The 18,574-nt window shown below is 38.2% G+C and overlaps 6 protein-coding genes across 6 annotated transcripts in view; 2 read left to right on the top strand and 4 right to left on the bottom strand.

The window, feature by feature from the left end:
- LOC108968544 (protein bicaudal C) overlaps positions 1–18,574 on the bottom strand; it is a gene marked incomplete in the record, with an annotated part of 334,273 nt that overhangs the window by 99,022 nt on the left and 216,677 nt on the right.
- Positions 5,418–6,272, top strand: LOC108968520 (aquaporin-like). Its single transcript, XM_018932607.1, has one exon. It carries the CDS (start codon positions 5,529–5,531, stop codon positions 6,270–6,272), a length of 744 nt encoding a protein of 247 aa, XP_018788152.1. The 5' UTR covers positions 5,418–5,528.
- LOC108968547 (aquaporin-like) lies at positions 7,427–8,294 on the bottom strand. The gene has a single exon (XM_018932641.1). The coding sequence runs from the start codon at positions 8,217–8,219 to the stop codon at positions 7,458–7,460; it is 762 nt and encodes a 253-aa protein (XP_018788186.1). The 5' UTR covers positions 8,220–8,294; the 3' UTR covers positions 7,427–7,457.
- Positions 8,771–9,835, bottom strand: LOC108968545 (aquaporin-like). The gene has a single exon (XM_018932639.1). It carries the CDS (start codon positions 9,654–9,656, stop codon positions 8,877–8,879), a length of 780 nt encoding a protein of 259 aa, XP_018788184.1. The 5' UTR covers positions 9,657–9,835; the 3' UTR covers positions 8,771–8,876.
- LOC108968546 (aquaporin-like) lies at positions 10,498–11,361 on the bottom strand. The gene has a single exon (XM_018932640.1). It carries the CDS (start codon positions 11,307–11,309, stop codon positions 10,539–10,541), a length of 771 nt encoding a protein of 256 aa, XP_018788185.1. The 5' UTR covers positions 11,310–11,361; the 3' UTR covers positions 10,498–10,538.
- The window catches only part of LOC108968519, a 129,532-nt gene continuing 123,057 nt past the window's right edge, over positions 12,100–18,574 (top strand). Inside the window, exons 1-2 of the mRNA XM_018932605.1 lie at positions 12,100–12,176; positions 13,475–13,638. Coding sequence (XP_018788150.1) covers positions 13,587–13,638 — 52 coding nt within the window. The 5' untranslated portion in view covers positions 12,100–12,176; positions 13,475–13,586. The remainder of the gene's footprint in view (positions 12,177–13,474; positions 13,639–18,574) is intronic.

Genomic DNA, 18,574 nt, shown 5'->3' with positions numbered 1-18,574 from the left:
TTTTCTATGTTTACTTTGTGCGTTCTGTTAAATATTTCATTTTATTAGTTTTGTTGATGTTTTATTAGGCATTCGTTAGTATTGCCTCACTTTGTGAAAAAGCTGTTGTTGCACTGCTGTATTGCCATTTTTTAGTAGTTTTGTGTTACGTTTTGGCCATTTTTACAATGCTTTGCGCCGAGTCACAGTTGCGGTACTATTGGTATTTTGCTGTTGTTGCCGGTTGTTGACGCTTGAATTTTGCCACGAATTGCATTCAAATTCGCATTCTATTTTGTGGCACGTCTGCTTTTTGACATCCTATTTTTTGCTCGCTTTTAGCAACGACCTTGCTTGCAAATGTTCGGGCCATGAATATGTATATATGTACATATGTATGTGCTATATTCATGGTATTCACACACATATGTATGAATATATAACTGTTAATGTATGTATGTATGTGTGTTTAGGGCAAGCAAAACTGGCATCTTGCAGTTCCAAATGCATCAACGCATCCACGGCGGGTGCTGGACGTGTTTCCCTCCATCCGTTTAGCCACTCACACCGCTAATGAGTTTTTTAATTTTGTTCTTTTTTCTATTTTATACCTTTTTCTATTTTCCCTTTAACTTTTTGTTAGTTTTTTGACGTCCGCACATTGCTGGCAGCTATGCACTGCAGTTCAATTGCATTTATTATAACGTGAATTCAACTCGTTGCAGGCAATTTGCTTTTTAGAATTCGTTTGTATTTTCGCCAACAAAAAAACCGCTGCGAAAGGAATTGCAAATAATTTTTTATGCGAAATTTTGATTGTTGCGGAAGTGGAAATTTGTTATTCTAACAAATGGCTGCTCAAAGCTTTCACGCTTTTTTGTTTTCGTCCTTTGTTGCAGGCGCGCGAACCCGCTCACTATGTGAATTCCGATCAACATACGTGTGTACATRCATATACATATGTATGTGTGTATGGCATATGTAATGTAAATATGTGCGTACCGACATTTGCATTTGCAGTGCGAATGAAAAGAACKATAAATTCATTTTTAAGCGGATGTGTCGCATGGAGCGGAAGCGTATATTCTATAAAGTTCCACTGAAGCGGCGACCAGCAGCGTATATGCAGTAAGTTTGGGGATTTTCTGGTAACGGAAATGAATGCATTAACAATATCTATTAAAAAGATTACACAATTTTTAATTTTTTTTTTTTTTTTGTAAAAATTGCAGATGGAATTACTGTAAAGCCATGGGCGCAGAGAGTTGGAGTTTTATTGCCTTTGGAAAATACTTTGAACATTCGAAAATAAACGAAAATAATCGAATTCAGTATTGCATCATCAACACTGATCATTTGTTACAATATCTGCCATTTGTATACCCCGACCAGGGTATATTAAGTTTGCCACGAAGTGTGTAACGCCGAAAAGGAAACCCGGGCATAATAAGACTGAGCCGATTTAMAAAAATTTATTGAACCAATCGTTACATTTCTTTAAAAAAACTTTCAAAATTAGCTCCTCTGGCATTGATGCAGCGCTGACAGCGGGGTTTTTCAATCATTGAAGGTATCACGGAAGACATCATGCTTGCCTTTCATCGGTCCTTTCAGGCAAGGAAACAAAAAATGTCCGGAGGGTCACATCTGGACTGCAGGGCGGCTGCGGAAGCGTTGGAATGCCGGGCTTGGCTAGATTGCTGTGAGCCAGGGCGTTGTCGTGGGCAACTTTAAATCGGCTGCGATRTCTTGTCGCACCCGATTGACCACTCGTTTGAGTCTCTTGAGGACTTCCACTTAAAACTTGGCGTTGACGGTTTGTCCAGGAGGAAAAAATGCATGGTGAACGATGTCTTTGATGTCAAATAAGACAATGAGCATCGTTTTCACTTTGGATTTACTCATTCTTCCGGTATTCACTAACGACCCCTTCCTGGCTCGMCAAAATGTGTGTCCTGACTCTTCAGGTGCTCAGAGACAACTGACCGTTCGTTAGCTAGGAACGTCCTCTACCGAATCCAGTTTATTTGTTTTGGGTCTTAAAGCTTCGTCCGATGTTTCTTCTCTTCATTGGGGGTGTTTTTTATATATTTATATTATTTTCTTTCTGAGGGTATTTAGAACGCTTTCTAATGGAGGTCCTTTGGCTTCTCAGAGAGTTATTGGTCTAACACCAGAAGTCGTGAGTTGTTTGAGCCATGTAGTATATAAAATAATCCTTCCTGGCCACTTCCTGGTGAATGACAAAGAGGACACAACTTTCCTCACTAACAGGCAGCGGCAACGCTGGTGAGGTCATGTCGKCTRAATGTATGAAAATACTCCATCTCTGATAGTATACGACCCAGTACCCGTTATGGGAAGCAAAACAAGAGGAAGAYCTTCACTGCGTTAGAAAGACAAGGTGGAGAAGAACCAGGAATCTTTAATTGGCACCACACAACGAAAAGAAGAAACGACTGCCGCTCTGTTGTTAACTCTGCTATAAACTTTTCTTGTTTTTTTTTTTATCAAAGATTCCATAAATAATGAATAACAGTAAATCAATAGTTATGAGTTGTCCATCTGGCAAGCCATTGCTCAAAGTTTCTGTTTTAATTAAGCACAATACTTTCAGCATCGACCAAAATACGCTAAATGTACTAGTATACACTCATATGTACATAATTATGGGCATGGCTGAAAGCATCATCCGAGCTGTATCTGGTACAATTTCCGTTTGAACAAAAAGCGTGAATAGTTCTCAACCAAAATTATACATATGTACGCACTCATAAGTTTTTTGCTACATAACTTCCGAAATCTTAATGCACTCACATGCTTAGGTATTTATAAAGTAGTGTGTGTAAATGCCAACCACGGCGCCGTTATGTTTACGGTTTTGGCAACACCAAGCATAGCCATCAAAATAAAGTCATAAAATTAATGTACTGTCTGTCCAACAACTYCCCAAAATTGAGCAAATGGCAGCAGATAAGAAACGAAAAGTGGGTAATGTGCAGAGCAGCAACAACACGCCGCAGATCAGGGCAAAAAGCATAAGTAGTGCAGTCATTTTAACATGGGTCGCTTTGCAAGAGAACAATGCTGAGAAGAAAATCATACAAAATTGCCAACATGCAGGTGAATTCTCCGATTAGATGCTTAACACTGAAATCGACAAACAAACGAGCGAATGCGATTATATGCCATTGGCGTTGGCAATAAAAATAATTTGCTGGACATTTGGGAGGGAAATTAGTACACGAGGTTAATGTGCCCATTGGATGGTTTTATTTTAGCCAATGGTATCTATATAAATTGGCAGCATATATTATATACTGCTAGATATTTGCATTTAAGTAGAACACAAATTGGCTTCTGGCTRCATTAAAGTGGGTAGGAAGATATATATATGTCAGAAAAAATCAAGATTTCTAACTTGCAATAAATCTTTAAAACTATGCTACTGACATTATATTGGTTGGTTGGCGTCATGTTCATCCTTCTCTAGAGGGCAATGAAAATGTTTTGTTAAATTCCTAATGGATCTCCTTTTCTCGCTCACATAACCACTTAACCCGAGTTTATTAAGMAATCCCCAGCAAACAGGTTCATTTCACCTGTACCAGTGATTTTTTCTTGAGGAGAAAAGAACGTGTGAAAATGTTTGATTGATATCTCAAGACCTGATTTATACATTTTATAGGGTTTCAATTACTAATATTCCTTTTCTTCTCAAGAATGCCGGCACTTTTTCGATAATTCCTTCCACCATATCACCGCACCTTATGTGAGTATGAAATGGATAGCACTTTGGGCCAATGGTCTTCTACAGGAGTACCGGAAGCGCTGTTTTTTATTTAGGATAACTCTGAGATAATAACCAGAGCTCGAGAGTGTAATAGTTCCACCTCTAAAAGAGGTTGAGGTTATTGAATTGCGAAATATTTTCCTTGTGAATAGACAGATTTGTTATTTCTTCGGATTAACAGTTAGGCTGTGTCCGGAGACAAAGATCTCAAAGGCCCTTTCTATGAGCCGGCATAAGAGGTCCCTGGACAGAGGACAAGTTCTCCTTGTCGAGAAGAAATAGTAATTCATTGATCGAGGCGATCCACAGCAAAGGGAATAAGGTGTCTCATTGCTTAGTGAGACAAGTGATCTGGTAAGTGATTTTAATACCTTTTTCTAATATATGGCTTTGCATATGACTTTATCAGGTCGGCAAGTTCTAATTGATATCGAAAAAAGTCATAACCAATATCAGCGCAGCCATTCTTGTTGAATACACCTTCCGCATCAATGATTGATGAATTCTAGTTTTTCTACCTCATTTAAGGTGATATCAACCCATTTCCTTTTTTCGAATGGTTTTATGGAACTTGCCTTTTGATGAGATCRTCGCTGATCCTCTTCATACTTTTTAGTAGGAACGGGGTTAAACTGATCGGTCTATAAGATTTTGACGAGGAGTAGTTTTCCTTTCCCAGTATGAAGATAACTGCTGCCTCCTGTCCTCTGTTGGATGCCAAGGAACTCTCAAATAAAGCTCGATCAACTAAAAGCTAAAGCTAGTCGACCTAATCATTTATGGTATATGTAACACAATATCTTTATCGAAAAGTTGTATGTGTTAGAAACMATCATTGTATGRAAAAAACTATTATATTCTGTAAAAAAATGCTTAGACAGTATAATAATAGTTATGTAATTATTCGCTCTAAAAACTACTAACTTTCCATCACAGGAGAACTCTATACACAACAGCACGAATACATTAACAACTGCTTTAATACGCAGGAATGCATATGTTCTGTACTTATAGCCAAAGTAATTGACCCAAATATTTTTCTTTAATATACAATTAATTATGCTTAAAGTATCTGGTATTTGTGTAAATACAAGAGCACTTAATAATCTCATACTGCATAATTACTAAGCGAGCCAACTATGCCAATTTCCACTTGAATGGCATCAGCTTTTTTCGGTGTGCATGGTATAAACAGAAACTGCGGTATTTTTTGTACATGAATACTTAACATAACCTTAAAAATGTAACACGTTCATAAAGCCGAATGTAGCAACACGCGAGTGAATGTGAAGGCATGTGCAAAATTCCAGCAGCACTTTAAGTGTTTACTAACGATACTCGTAAATATTACTAAGTAGAAATTAATAAAAAAAAAAAAAAAAAAAAAAAAAAAAAAAAAAAAAAAAAAAAAAAAAAAAAAAAAAAAAAAAAAACAATCGATATTGGCAATCATAAAGCTAATACCTACGGGATTCTAGTGAACAACATATCCGTTGTGTGAAATGATTGGGTAATACGTAGTATGTAAGCCTCTTAATAACATAACTCTGCTTACGAACTTATATAAGAAGTCCTGGCATTATTTAATTTATTTTCAACTCTTTTGAGTTTTAATCTGACWGCAAAGAAAATATAGAAATATTGGAGCAGTGATAGTCGAGCAGTTTTCGATTTCCCATACATTATTTAYAAACAAATTTAAATACTGGCAAGAGAATAAAGTAGACTATTATTTTGACCGAGGACGCTCACTGCAATGACAGATTGGCTGGAGATTCTCGGTGCCTCCGACTGGAACCTGGATTTTGTGCGTGCATTGTTTGCTGAATTCCTCGGCACCTTCTTTTTCGTCTTACTCGGTATTTTGTGCACTCTCTTCAAGCCGAGCGAAACGGAGTGGCCATATGCCTCGCCTGTTCAAGTGGCGTTCACGTTGGGCTGCACTACTTTTTCGGTATCGCACGCGCTTGGTAATATAAGCGGTGCACATCTCAGTCCATCTGTGAGTCTTGCGATATTCTTAGTTTGTGGCATGAGTCTGCTTTGTTTTATTGGATATGTAATTGCGCAAATACTCGGCGGCTTGGCGGCGACTGTGATTATTTTATCGGTACTTGATAAGGAAATGTACCAGGATCAACGTCCTTTAAGGCCCTCGATGAGTACGGAACTGTTGGAACTCTGCATCGTCGAAGCYTTAGCAGCGTTTATTTGGATAATCATGGCAATTGTAAATACCGAGCGGCGAAATGAAGATGCATTCGGTAACGGATCATTTGCTATAGGCTTCGTTGTCTTGGGCTCCTATTTAATAGCAATTCTACTAACTGGTGGCGGCGTTAATCCAGTACGGTCCTTGAGTGCATCCATAATTGTTAATGAGTGGGATTTTCACTACTGCTATTGGATAGGGCCGATGGCGGGCGGTTGTCTGGCAGCACTGATTTATTATTGTTGTTCGGGAGTGCTCAGACATAGACATGTTTACAGAATTTCTTAAACCGAATATGTGAGATATATGTATTTGGAAAATAAACTTAACTCAACATATTGGTCTTTGATCTCATCTTAGCTTTAGGTTAGGGCTCACACTTACTTTATACTGTTTTGTCCAGTCTTTCTTGAAGTCAGACTACAGAAAAACTCCTTTAGTTGGATATGTATTAGTTATCGGYAAAGTATACTTAACTTTTCACAAATCTGCTAAGATATTTTTATCTACCATATGTATTTGTGCTATTTCACGTAGATGCCCAAATATATGACAATCTGTTTTAGCCTTGATGTGGGAAAAGCGGGGCATTCCAGGAGGAGTGCTGATTTGATTGTATATCACTTCCAAATACTTGTAGCTGACGTAACTGGCATCMGGTATGATGACTAACCTTTCCGAAAGCGAAGAGCTCCCTAGAACTCTTACGATATATTACGAGCTATAAGGACATGCGAAATGAAATCAAAGTTTGYGAGGATTTCACAGCGCCCAGGCTCGGCGTCATTTAGGTACCCAGATTATCTGAGTCTGTAGGCAGCTTCCCCGAATACATATCTGGCGGCTATGTTCACCAGTGCTATATGCAGCAAAGCATTCATCTCCATAGTTGACTTGTTCGTAGTACATCACAAATCCTGATGAGAACTGGCCGTTTTTTAGCGTCTTCCACCATACAAGATTTCCGTGGAACAATAAAAAGAATACTCTTTCATAGAGCCACTCCAAACCGTTCGATCTTCTTTGGAATAGAGAGGAAATTTTCACCAACCCAGAACCTTACGATATTAAGGTAACCCAGTTAGCTCATACACGCTATTGAAATAATATCCCTCAACCATGAGCTCTCAATCCCGCGGCATCCGCCTTTTCAAGCTTTTCCAGACAATCATTAACAGTCATAATCAAAAGGAATAGCCAGGGACTCGCTCTTCTGAGATGCCTCTGCTTACATTGTGTTGTGCTTATGCACTATCCCAATCTACCACAATGGTTCTACCGCAAAGAAGTTGGAAGATTAAATACTTAAGGTTGGCTTCAACACCAAGTCTATTCGAAGCTCTAAAGGCAATACATTGATKAATTGAATGAAACCTTTTGGTTTTCTCGAGCAAAGTATTATCCAAAACAAAAACAAAATGAAGTTRATGAAACCCAGTTTTATTAAAGAATAATAATGAATGAAAGTGTAATCTACAAACGAGATTGATTTGATTTGCTTTCTGCTGATGGAGTACCGCGTAGCCAATCGAAAAGGCTCGATGTACGCGGTTCTCGATTATACGGCATGTATAAGGCCTCATAGGTCAGTGCTCCAAAAATGCCACCCAGAGTTGATCCAATGGCCGGTGTAAAATTGCCAGCAAATATATTCGGTCCAGAAGCGAAATGCAGAAACGGGTTCAGGGCCACCTCCGATATAGAGGTGCCACTCAAAAGACATGCGGTGTAGGCGAACCCTATGGCCATAGAAGCGGAACTCCGTTGACTGCGGTGTTGTACGTCTGCCATTGTACGAAACAGCATTACGAACATGGTTGTGAGTATAAGTTCCAGTAATATTATTTGCCAGTCTTCCAATGCAGTAGGYTCTTGAATTGCATTCGAATTGGCGAAAGCATACAATGTGTACGTAAATACTGCTGAAATTGCGCCCAACAATTGCATGATAATATAGAAGAATAGACGTAACGTGCTCATTTCACCGACAACGAAAAATGCGATCGAAACCGCAGGGTTGATATGGCAGCCGCTTATGCGACCGAATAATTTGGTTAAGGCAGCAACAGTCAGTCCGTGAGCGAATGAAATTTTCGTTACGGCCCATTGTGTGTCCTCCACCGTACTAACCGTCTTCCGCACCAGCATCAGCACAAATGTCCCGAAGAATTCACAAAGAAGTTGCCGCCGAAATAAATAGCTTTTCAATTCGTTCGTACCTAAGGCTGGAAACATGCTCTCGTAGTTTGAGAATAGGCGGAACTGGCACTATATTATATTTTCTTTTTGTTTAGAAAATATTTCCGATACTTTGACATGATGTGAAATAATTTTCATAGGCAAGTGGACATCAACCCACAAAGTATATTCAACAGATTCGTGGCAAATATTTATAGCTCAGTTCAAGTTTTGGATTTTCACCACTGCTAATATGCTAGCGACACATAGCTAACTGTAATTATGACACATCATCACCTAGAAGACACTTGGGGTTTTCAGGAAAATCATCAACCTCCCGTCTACTCCGATCAGGTTCATGGCAATCGTCTAGAGAGTAAAACGGCCGTTTTGTGGAAAAATAGGTATTTTGCAACCTTCTAGGACATCCAGCGGCCAAAGTATTCACATGAGCAATCCTTTACCTTCAGAGAAGTCATCAAGGGAACATGTTTCGAAAACACCGCAAAAGATTAAGGTAAGAATTACGGAGCATTTCCAAATACAAAAAAATTAGCCAATATAAGAAAATACAGTTTTATTTGTTTCTAACAGGTTGATGTGTAAAAATTGCCTAAATAGATATAGATCAATAACTGCATAAGTACATGGTTATATAATTTTCTTCAATCCAATCCAATAATCGAATATTCAACTTTTCTCTCTAAGCAAGGCTTAGTCCGCGTTTTCCTCCGCTTCTTCTTGTTCTTTATGCGGTGCAATCTTAAATAGGAATTCATAAGTCAAAGCTCCCAGTACGCCACCAGCAAATGGAGCTAACCAATAAATCCAATGATCCTTCCAATCCATGTACACCACAGCTGGCCCAAAAGAGCGGGCTGGGTTCATGCAGCCGCCGGTCAACCGATATGCAGCTAAGTAAGCCGCTATTATTGTGGCACCAACGGCTAGTGGTGCCGTATCTCGTAAGCCCATCATTTTATGACTTTCAGCACTGCGTGCCAGAAAGACCCATATAAAGGTCAACAGCATTTCAATAACAATAGTGCCCAACACCGATACATGCGGATGCTTTGGTACACCTAGGTGTTTATTTGCCAATTTTTCCGGTAGTAAAACTAGCGCCATACAGACTCCAAGAGCAGAAGCAGTGCATTGCACAACCACGAATAGGAAACTCATAATTAAACTCAGTTCACCGACAACGCAGTATCCTAAAGTTACAGCGGGATTGAAATGACAAACACTACGACGGCCCAACGCCTGGCCYACAGCGGCAAACACCAATCCTAAGCCGAGCGAAATTTGTTCCATTGAGGCGCCACTGGAAGTGGTATCTATTGCTCGCTGCAGTTCCTCCTGGTCAACATATTGTTGTGCCATTGTAAGGATGCTGGTGAAGACGATGGCAAGCGTGCCAAAGAATTCTGTTGCCAACAGTATCACACTTGCTCTATTGAAGTCTTTAGTACCAACAATCTTTCTCCAGCCCATTACAGTTGTACTTTGGTATCTTCCTTAAATTTTTCGTTTTAATGAAAACGTGGGCGACTKGTTATTTATATTATTTGTTTATAAGTTTTTATTTTTTTCAAATTGAATTGCTTTTCAAGGCAGTGACGAGAGCTGCGTTCACACTCCTCAAAAGCTAACTATAGTATGTTCTTATTTTGCAAACTCAGCTGTTTTGTGCTGTTAACGGAAAATTTGTTATTGTAATCTTCTGTGACTCTGTTTCACCTAACTGCAGTTTTGGAATTCAAAAACCAGCAGAATAGAGAGAGACCTATGTCCCCGTACATTCAATTTCGACAAGACCATATTGGTTATTTCAGGGTGCCTGAAGAGTGGACTCTCAAAGTACTCGGCTCGGCGTCTACTCAACGAGTATTGTTACTCTATTAACCCTCTTTTTGATAACTCTAAAGAAACATGATGTAAACAAAGCACCTTTCGAAGCTTCGCTATATTATATTTATAGTAATGTTCATAGATAAAAGATCTTGTATTTATGCCGCCCGCTGGATAAGAAGTGTTCCTTATTATTGAAATAACCATAAATACTTCAATGACTTTTGGCTTACCTTAGGCATTCTAGACCGATTACTCTCGACTTCCGATCTTAGACCAAATATCCTCTGGCGAGTCAAAAAACACACATTTGAAGTGAGAAGGCGAACCCGCCATGTAAAATACAACCCCGATGAAAACGAAAAAACGGCTTGGACGAGAGACTTCTGCTATTACCGCGGAAGCGGTGTCTACGCCAATAAAGAAGAAGAATTTTAAGCAAAACTTATATATCTCACTAAAAATATACAACTGCATTGCAAACCAACATAGATTTAATGAATTTAGTAATTTTAAAGTATATTTTTAAGTATTCAGAGAACTCTTTCGTCTGGCACTATTTCTTCTAGAGCGTCTCCGCTTAAGCGCTTCACGATCCTGCACACCAAAGTGATAGCAAACTGAAGCCATGACACCACCCAAAATCGGTCCGACCCAATAGATCCAGTGAGCGTTGAAATTGAGATTTACAAGTGCCGGCCCGAAAGAACGCGCTGGATTCATGCTTGCCGACGAACACAAATAGCCAACAAGATGACCTGCTGTGATTGAAAGTCCCACAACTAATGGTCCAGATAAATGTAAATCATCACGCGTAGGATCAGCCATTGATTTGTACACCATAACCATAATAAATGTAATGAACATTTCAAGAAGCAACGCTTCCCAAACACCCATGTATAGTGGTCTGGTTACACCGTCCGTCCGTTCGAGCGAAGGTCCCGGACAAATACTTTCCACCAAAAATGCCGCTAAACACGAACCGAAGCATTGCACTAGTATGTAGCATAAACATTTGAGAAATTTCATCTGTCCAACGACCAGCCGACCGATGCTAACAGCAGGATTCAGGTGCGCACCACTAGCCCTATTCACCACATGCGATATACTTGACATTGCCAGTCCAAATGCGAAGGCAACCGGCACCACCGAGGTCATCAGATTATGCGATAACGAGACTGTGCTAATGACGCCAACGAACACGTAGAAGAATGTTCCGAGGAACTCAGCAAGTAACATGCGCCAAATTTCAACATCGAAATCGCTTAGACCAATAAATTCTTCGAAGTTGCTCATTCTTGCTATTTATATATTTATGTGTACGCCTTCTCTATTTAATAATAGTACTTTTTTCCTAAATTGACAACGTTTTCTCACATATATTTCATGACATGAGAATAATTCGTTCGAAATAAAACAAATGAAAACTGACAAAGTGTTTTTCATTTCACCTCAACTTCGAAATGAACTCACTCTGCGTTACGYATTAGAATTTGGACAACCACCTGTTGGAAATCAGCCTGCAAATTATCACTCCAAATACTTCAGCAAAAGCGTGGCAACTGAAGAAAAAACCGGCATGAAAACGCAAACGTGCTCAGTCGTGCTCTTTACTCAATTATCATAGAGTTGTTTATTGGTTACTCAGCTAGTTTTCTGAGTACGGCTTATACTCCTGCTCACTTACTCACATTCTCCCGGCATTGCTAAGAGGCAGCTACATGCTTCATATTGTGTTAGACGAGATACAACACTCCCAACTCATTMGCAATGCTTAATTCTCATACATCAGCCTTTAGCTCAAGCCTACGCGCTCACGACCGAGGGTGGCTGGCTTAACAATCGTGTGACATCGTTTCGCCATACTCACCACAGTCAAATGTTGAAGTGAGAYTTGCACTAATCGTGCCAAGCATCCTCGGCATGTTGACATCCTGTCGTGTGGCCAATTCCTGCACTCGTATTTTCTTGCCGATTGGGTGCTTTTGCTTCGAGGATTCAGTTGTATTTTTGCTCTCTATGTAAGCGAACGTGTATGCCGTGCGTGGACGTGTAATAACGTTTTGGGTTTTTGCTGGCCGTTCACTTTTTATGGCTAACTAATTATTTTCGAAATCATACTATATAGTATCCTTGTGTGCGACTTGCAGTAATTCATTTAAAGTACATGCCTTGCTATATATGTACATATGTATATACTTTGTTAATAAAGAATTAAGGAAAATCCGTTTGCACAATTCGCTCGCTCGCAAGCGATGTTGTAGCGTGCGTGACTTGCAGCTGAAATTTAGTTGTGCAATGCCGTGTGCTGTTCAAAATTCTAAAGCTAGTTTGTCAAGGAATGAAAAAGAAACGAACAGCATGCAGTAGCAGCGCCAAGTCATTCCAGCAGTGAAACCCAAAATCTGAAGTAGCGAAGTGAAGCAAAGTGCGCAGATTCAAAGAAATTAACTAACTAAATAATAAAAAAAAAATGAAAACAAAAACAAATTTAAAAAAATATTTTAATTTTAAATAAAAAAATATAATGAAGAAGCATGAGCCAAAGCAGCGAATGCCAACAAAAAGCCATATATCATGAACAATCACACACGCGAATCACTGGCTGAGTGTGCCGATTGCATTCGTGCGCTGCGGTTGATTGCTGCCACCGCTGCTGCTCAATTTATCGCCAGTGTAATTGATGCATGGYTGCTTACGCTGTTGTTGCAGTGACTTAAAGTTGTTGCTTTTTTTTCATTTGGCGTGTTTAAAGCACAAACAGCGCAGTGTTGCATTTTAACGCCACGTGAGCTTCAATTACATTGAATAACTATGGACTCTTAAACGGTTGCTAAGGAATTAAATTAACGACTTCTCATGCTTGAAATTAAGGCAGCCAAGTTGTTTGTTTGAAAAATACGAAAAACGCGGAAACATTCACGTGTTAACGCAACAGTGAGACAACAACATCATTGACACAGCATCGGGTCAACAGCCCGTTGTACAAATACGAAGCGCAGCGCAAGAAGCAGCAGCAGCAGTTGAGTTGCAAGTGCGACATTGCATGTGCGGCTGAAGTTGCAAGCGCGGCCCGTCACTTCGTGGTGCCGTTACTGACCGCCGCACTTGCTGCGAATCGTGCGGCTGTTGGTGGCTACGCGCTGCTCGCCTCGCCGGATGTGATTGTGTCCATTTGCATTTGAGCAAATTACTTGACTTCAAGTGCCGCATGTGCAATGCACTTACGTGTGATGTGAGTGTGTGTGTGTGTGGGCGCGTGCTTTCAGTATGCTGTGCGTGTTTAAGCATTCATTAAAATACATTCAATTAAAACGGAATACAAAATATTTAATTAAAAGCAGTCAACATACGCGAGAAATCGATGCCGCAGCACYATGAAAAATACTCACACAGTACTTGTGGAAAATTACATGATTGTATTCAAATATTTTTTATTTAATAATCATCTTTTTTTTCAGTGTAGTGACATGACRTGAGATTTTTAAGTGATTTCAAATTGTGAAATGGTAACAAAACCGTTTTATTGTCGGAAATAAAAAGTATTTATCACAATACAGTTATTTTGCATTTATGTATGGACATATAACAAATAGCGGACCTAATTGTGGAACAATTTTAAGCGGTAAGTGTCTTGACTTTTGAGTTCCTACCATTTGCAAATCACTTTAACGCGAGCGTGATACATTTAATTGRTTCAGACCCTGTAGGAAATATGTAATGCTTTGGAGAAATAGTGCAACAGGTTTTAAATGGAGAGTAATTTTTTAAGGAACTGTTTGCGAAAACAGATTTTTAATTACTTTAATTAAAAAAACAAACTCCCTGAAAGTTCATGTGCCTCATATATTATTTAAACCCATTGATACTGAGAAGGGTTATTCATTTTGAATTAGTAGATTTTATCGAATATACTTTTTCTGAAAAACATCAACTGAAAAGATTACCAATGTTGGCAGTAAATTTTCTTTCCATAAAAAAGTGGAAGCACATACTATCTGCAGACCAGCAATAGGATACAGATTTACGTCTATGACTTTGTGTTATAATGATAATATTTGAATTGACCGATAACACCARAGTCACATAAAAGTTGCATCGCAGAAATACAATCTGACAAAAAAGTACCCAGAAATTGTAAATAACTCACTCACCAMTTTTCATAAGCACTTTTTGGGATGGCCTTCAGCTCTTTCTGCGAGTTTTGTTTTATATCTGCGATCGACTGAGTGCGGGTTCCATGCCGGTGATTGTTGATTTGTTTTCATGTCAAACTCATAAACCCATGTCTCATCGCCAATTATAACGTTCTATATGAATGTGGTTCGCAATTCGCACGATCAARCATGTCAAAAGAGACCYGTTTAAGTCGGAATGAGTCAAGCAAGAACGCGTTTCATAACCAAATTATACAACAAAATCATTCGAACGGAGTCTCGAAAGACATTTGCCTGACGATTTTCAAGRACTATTTGCTTCTCTTTTTTAAATTTTCATATGTTGAAGAATTCGAAGGTCGTCTAGAACGAGGCATGTACTTATCTATGATCTTTCGATCGTCTATGAAGGCTTTATACCACTCGTAGACATGTGTTCTTGATAAARCTGAATMACCATAAGCCTTTCYAACATTCCCAACGATTCCGCACACGAATTTTGGTTAAAAATACAAAATTTTAGACAAATTCTTTGTTCGATATTTTTAACCATTGCAAAAATCGCCACGCATTACTGAGTTGTACGACTTAAGCAGCTGCTGTAAATAAATTGATTGTAAGACCTATCTCATATTTGGCATAGTAATGAAGGACAGTCCTACTTCTTTCAGTTAGTCAGCTGCAATATTTTAAGCCATATTTTGATTTATTTTTTTCCACTTCAAGAGAATTTACAGCAGGAAAGGTGCTAGTATGCAGCTCTAAAGAAATCGAGTACTAATTTTCAATACATTTTTTCAATAAAATGCGAATATGGCAAACCTGRTTTTGCGAAGAAACATGAAATCAAGTATTTGGAAATTCAAAGAAATCGATATGTTCATCCTAAATTAGTTAAAATCATTATTATGAAGTATATTTCATTTCGAAATGCTGTATAAATCTTACCAATCATCAACAACATTCCTTAAATAGCAATGCAAATATTTATGTTAMTTCACACATACATACATATACATATATTACACACAAAGTTTATTTTCTGTGTTTATTCTCCCTTGCTCTTGTAATGTGAATCATTCACAATGCGTAACCAGCTGTCAAAATTACTTGAAGAAATAATGTTTTTTTTTCTTGAGCAATTACTTGAGAGCTGGATCTTAACTATGAAAAATTTTTCCTTTCATTTTTTTTTTTTTTGTTTTTATTTATTTTCTCAAAGCTAACATTACTAGTCGCCACTATTGGAATTTTATTTCAAAAGAAAATCTAGATCCGCTTGAAATTAGATAAATTATATTGACGAATGTCTCTATAGTCTAAAACTAAAGTAAGTTCTTTGTAATGCTTTTTGCAACCCAATAATAACGAACAAAATCTATGCATCAAAATTGGAAGGAAAATTCAGTCCAGTTACTTTTATCTTTATGAATATCTTCGCTTTATTTACATACATATGGTGTTAGATCCAACCTCACTTTTGAAAGAAAGTTGAAATCTGAAAATTTCTTCATGTTCCATGCTCATCAAGAACCTATTAATTTGTTGGAATCGCTGATATCAGATCAAGAAATAATTCAGCCTTTATAAAAACTAGTTGGTTAAAACTAATTTATTTTAAGGAAAAGTTTTATCTGACAAGTAATCCTTACAACATTTAGTATTGATAGACTATTACACAAAAAAACGCTACAACCTCATAAAAAATGCTTAGAAAGGACCACTATAGATATAGCTTCCATACAAAAATATTGAACAAAATAATCACTTCAGCAATCACGTTTTGTATCCTGAACAGAGTAAACGAAATTTGCAATACCCAGTAGGAAACGTCAGAAACCCCATAAAATAGATTTATTGATCAGTATGACGAGCTGARTCGATTTAGCTATGTCTGTCTSTATATTKTATATGCCAGTTAGTCTCTCAGTTTTTGCATATCCATCATAAATTTTGCTCACATTCTATTTTCTTTAAGCAGGTGATCAATTGTCARACTCGCGGATAAATAAACCTTTTTTTTGTATTTAATTCAATTTTTTTTTTTTAATAATGTGCATGCTCAGAAACTTAAAGTTGCCCACGCTAACTAAGAAAACGCTAATTATTTGACTAGATAGCATTATAAGTGATTCTGACTGCTTTTRTACATTACGAAAGCTTAATTCCAAAGATATTGCATTATAAGACTCCCTAACCACCCACCAACAATAAGACAACATTGCTAGCAACTCAAATAGTTGTATTTGTTTCATTGTATTTCATTTGCATTAAATCTATGCACGGCATAATGAAGCAATCGCTTAGTTATCTAATGAACATATTTCTGAAAAGTTGCTTAGCAGCAGAACTGCGAGTTTTCAACGAACTTCATGAACGTACTAAGCAGACCTTTCTGGGAATTAAGAGCAAAATGGACAGCATCTTTTTAAGTTGGTAAAAATGCAGAGAAACCCAAGTGCAAAATGCTGTATGCTGTTGTTTCTGGCGCAGTCACTCTGCTGCCGATTAAACTCTTAGCGGAACAACTTCCGCGAAGCGCCTTAAATGGACGGACAGGCATACACATGACACACACACAAACTCATAAATTCATACAAATACGCAGCAATGAAATTTATAAACACACTCATAGTTCACGGCGAAGCCACCATTGCTAGAGCAAAGTAGCCAGCTACCGGCACTTAGGCGCTTCGCCTCCCTCTCCCACCCTTTGTCGTGCGCAATGTGCGGCATTTATCCGTGTAACTACTTCAATTATCCTTCCGACTTACGTTCTATCTCGTGTAGTTATTCATCGTGTTGCTATAACTGTTGTTGTTGCACCTGCTGCTGCTGGCGCCAAAGTTGCCCCAACTCGTAGCGGCGTAGTACAGGAAATATGAGTTGAGCACCGTTACATGGCGTCCTCTGGTTGCATTGCAATTCAACTCCGTGCAAACTTTAATCCTTCAATAATATTATTTTTAGCGCAAAGCTTCTCGGCGCAACTAACTACGGGCTTAGAATTCGAAGAGTCGAACTGTTGGCCGGGACGGCAAGTGAAAGCAAAGCACATAAGTATTGCGGGATTGGACGGCGATAACGTGGGCAAAAGCGCACTTGCGCCTCGCAACCCCAGGGCACTGTCAGGCACTTCATTTACTTTTCTCATTTAAACTGTGTTATCGCTCTTGCCTTTTATCTACTTTATTTCACTGTTCACTTCATTCTYTACCTGCGAAACTCAATTTTAATTCCAAAGCTAAATTTATAATTACAAAATGAAGTTTAGGAGAAATAAAAAAATATATATGTGTGATATTTTATAGCGAAAGTCATTCGGAAGCTAGTGAGCACAAAAATTCTAGGGATGGAGAGCAAATACCATCATTGTGTAAACTTATTAGGTTGACCACTYCATTTTATCAATACTACAAGCCAAGACTAAGAAGTGATACCGAACTAGAAAAAATTCATATTACTTAAATTGTTATTGAGTTGGGATAAAACCATGTTTTATCTAMAATTTTTCATTTAGTCTCGGCCCAGAATTAACCAACACACTTGAGCCAATAGTGGGATCTAAACTACTTTTCTGAATGAAGATAATCTACTTTAAGATTTGCTAAGTTTAGAGCTAGCTTATTAGAGGCAACGGGTGCACTTAAGCCATCATTCGGCCATCTGTAGTGCCGGGTGTTAACCAAATTAATATTTGTTCAGCAACTCAAGAGATTTGGCAGAAAACCAGATTTTTTCCATTCCTTCTGCCCAATATCTCTTAATTTGGAGCATTGGAATCAGTGGAATATATGCCATTACATCCGACTGAAGGCTGGGCATCCACAAAGACAACATTCCAGTGTCTCATCAGCCTCCGCGTATGCTCCTTATCTCGCTGAACTTTAAGGACTTGCWTATTAGAGTAAATGTCCACTCGGTTTTTTCTCTAATGCCAAAAATTTCGGCCAAAAGATTGAATTGTAAACATTTAKTTTGACGCTCCCATTTTGCGTATCGGTATATAGTAAATAACCAATTACGTACCCTATGTTGATTTGCCTCACTTTTCACTTTTCACTTATAACTTTTGATTTGGTTAAAACATAAAATTGTGGAACATTTGCTTTACTAATTTCTTCTAGAAATGGTTGTGGTAAAATTGATTGAAATCGATCGGTACCTTCGTACCAAAAGTTGTGGATGATCAATGTACATATATGTATATTTCGTTATAACTGCAGCTTTCCTGAATACTGATATTAATGTGGCCAGTGACTGTACCAACTAAGTCTATCGTAGTGGAAGTAATTAATCAAGCTAATCGGTACTAAAAATATAATATTTATATATAAAAATTACGTGTCTTCTTTCGATAAAGAACTTTTTTTCAACGAGAATTGACAGATATGACTCATATTT

This window comes from Bactrocera latifrons, unplaced genomic scaffold (assembly GCF_001853355.1).
Source record: "Bactrocera latifrons isolate USDA-ARS-PBARC rearing strain unplaced genomic scaffold, ASM185335v1 scaffold_22, whole genome shotgun sequence".
Classification (NCBI taxonomy): domain Eukaryota; kingdom Metazoa; phylum Arthropoda; class Insecta; order Diptera; family Tephritidae; genus Bactrocera; species Bactrocera latifrons.
The sequence above is the reverse complement of the archived record's forward strand: the minus strand, read 5'-3'. Positions and strand labels throughout refer to the sequence as shown.

Coding starts and splice junctions, on each gene's coding strand:
- LOC108968546 (XM_018932640.1), bottom strand. CDS start 11,309: ATGAGCAACTTCGAAGAATTTATTGGTCTAAGCGATTTCGATGTTGAA.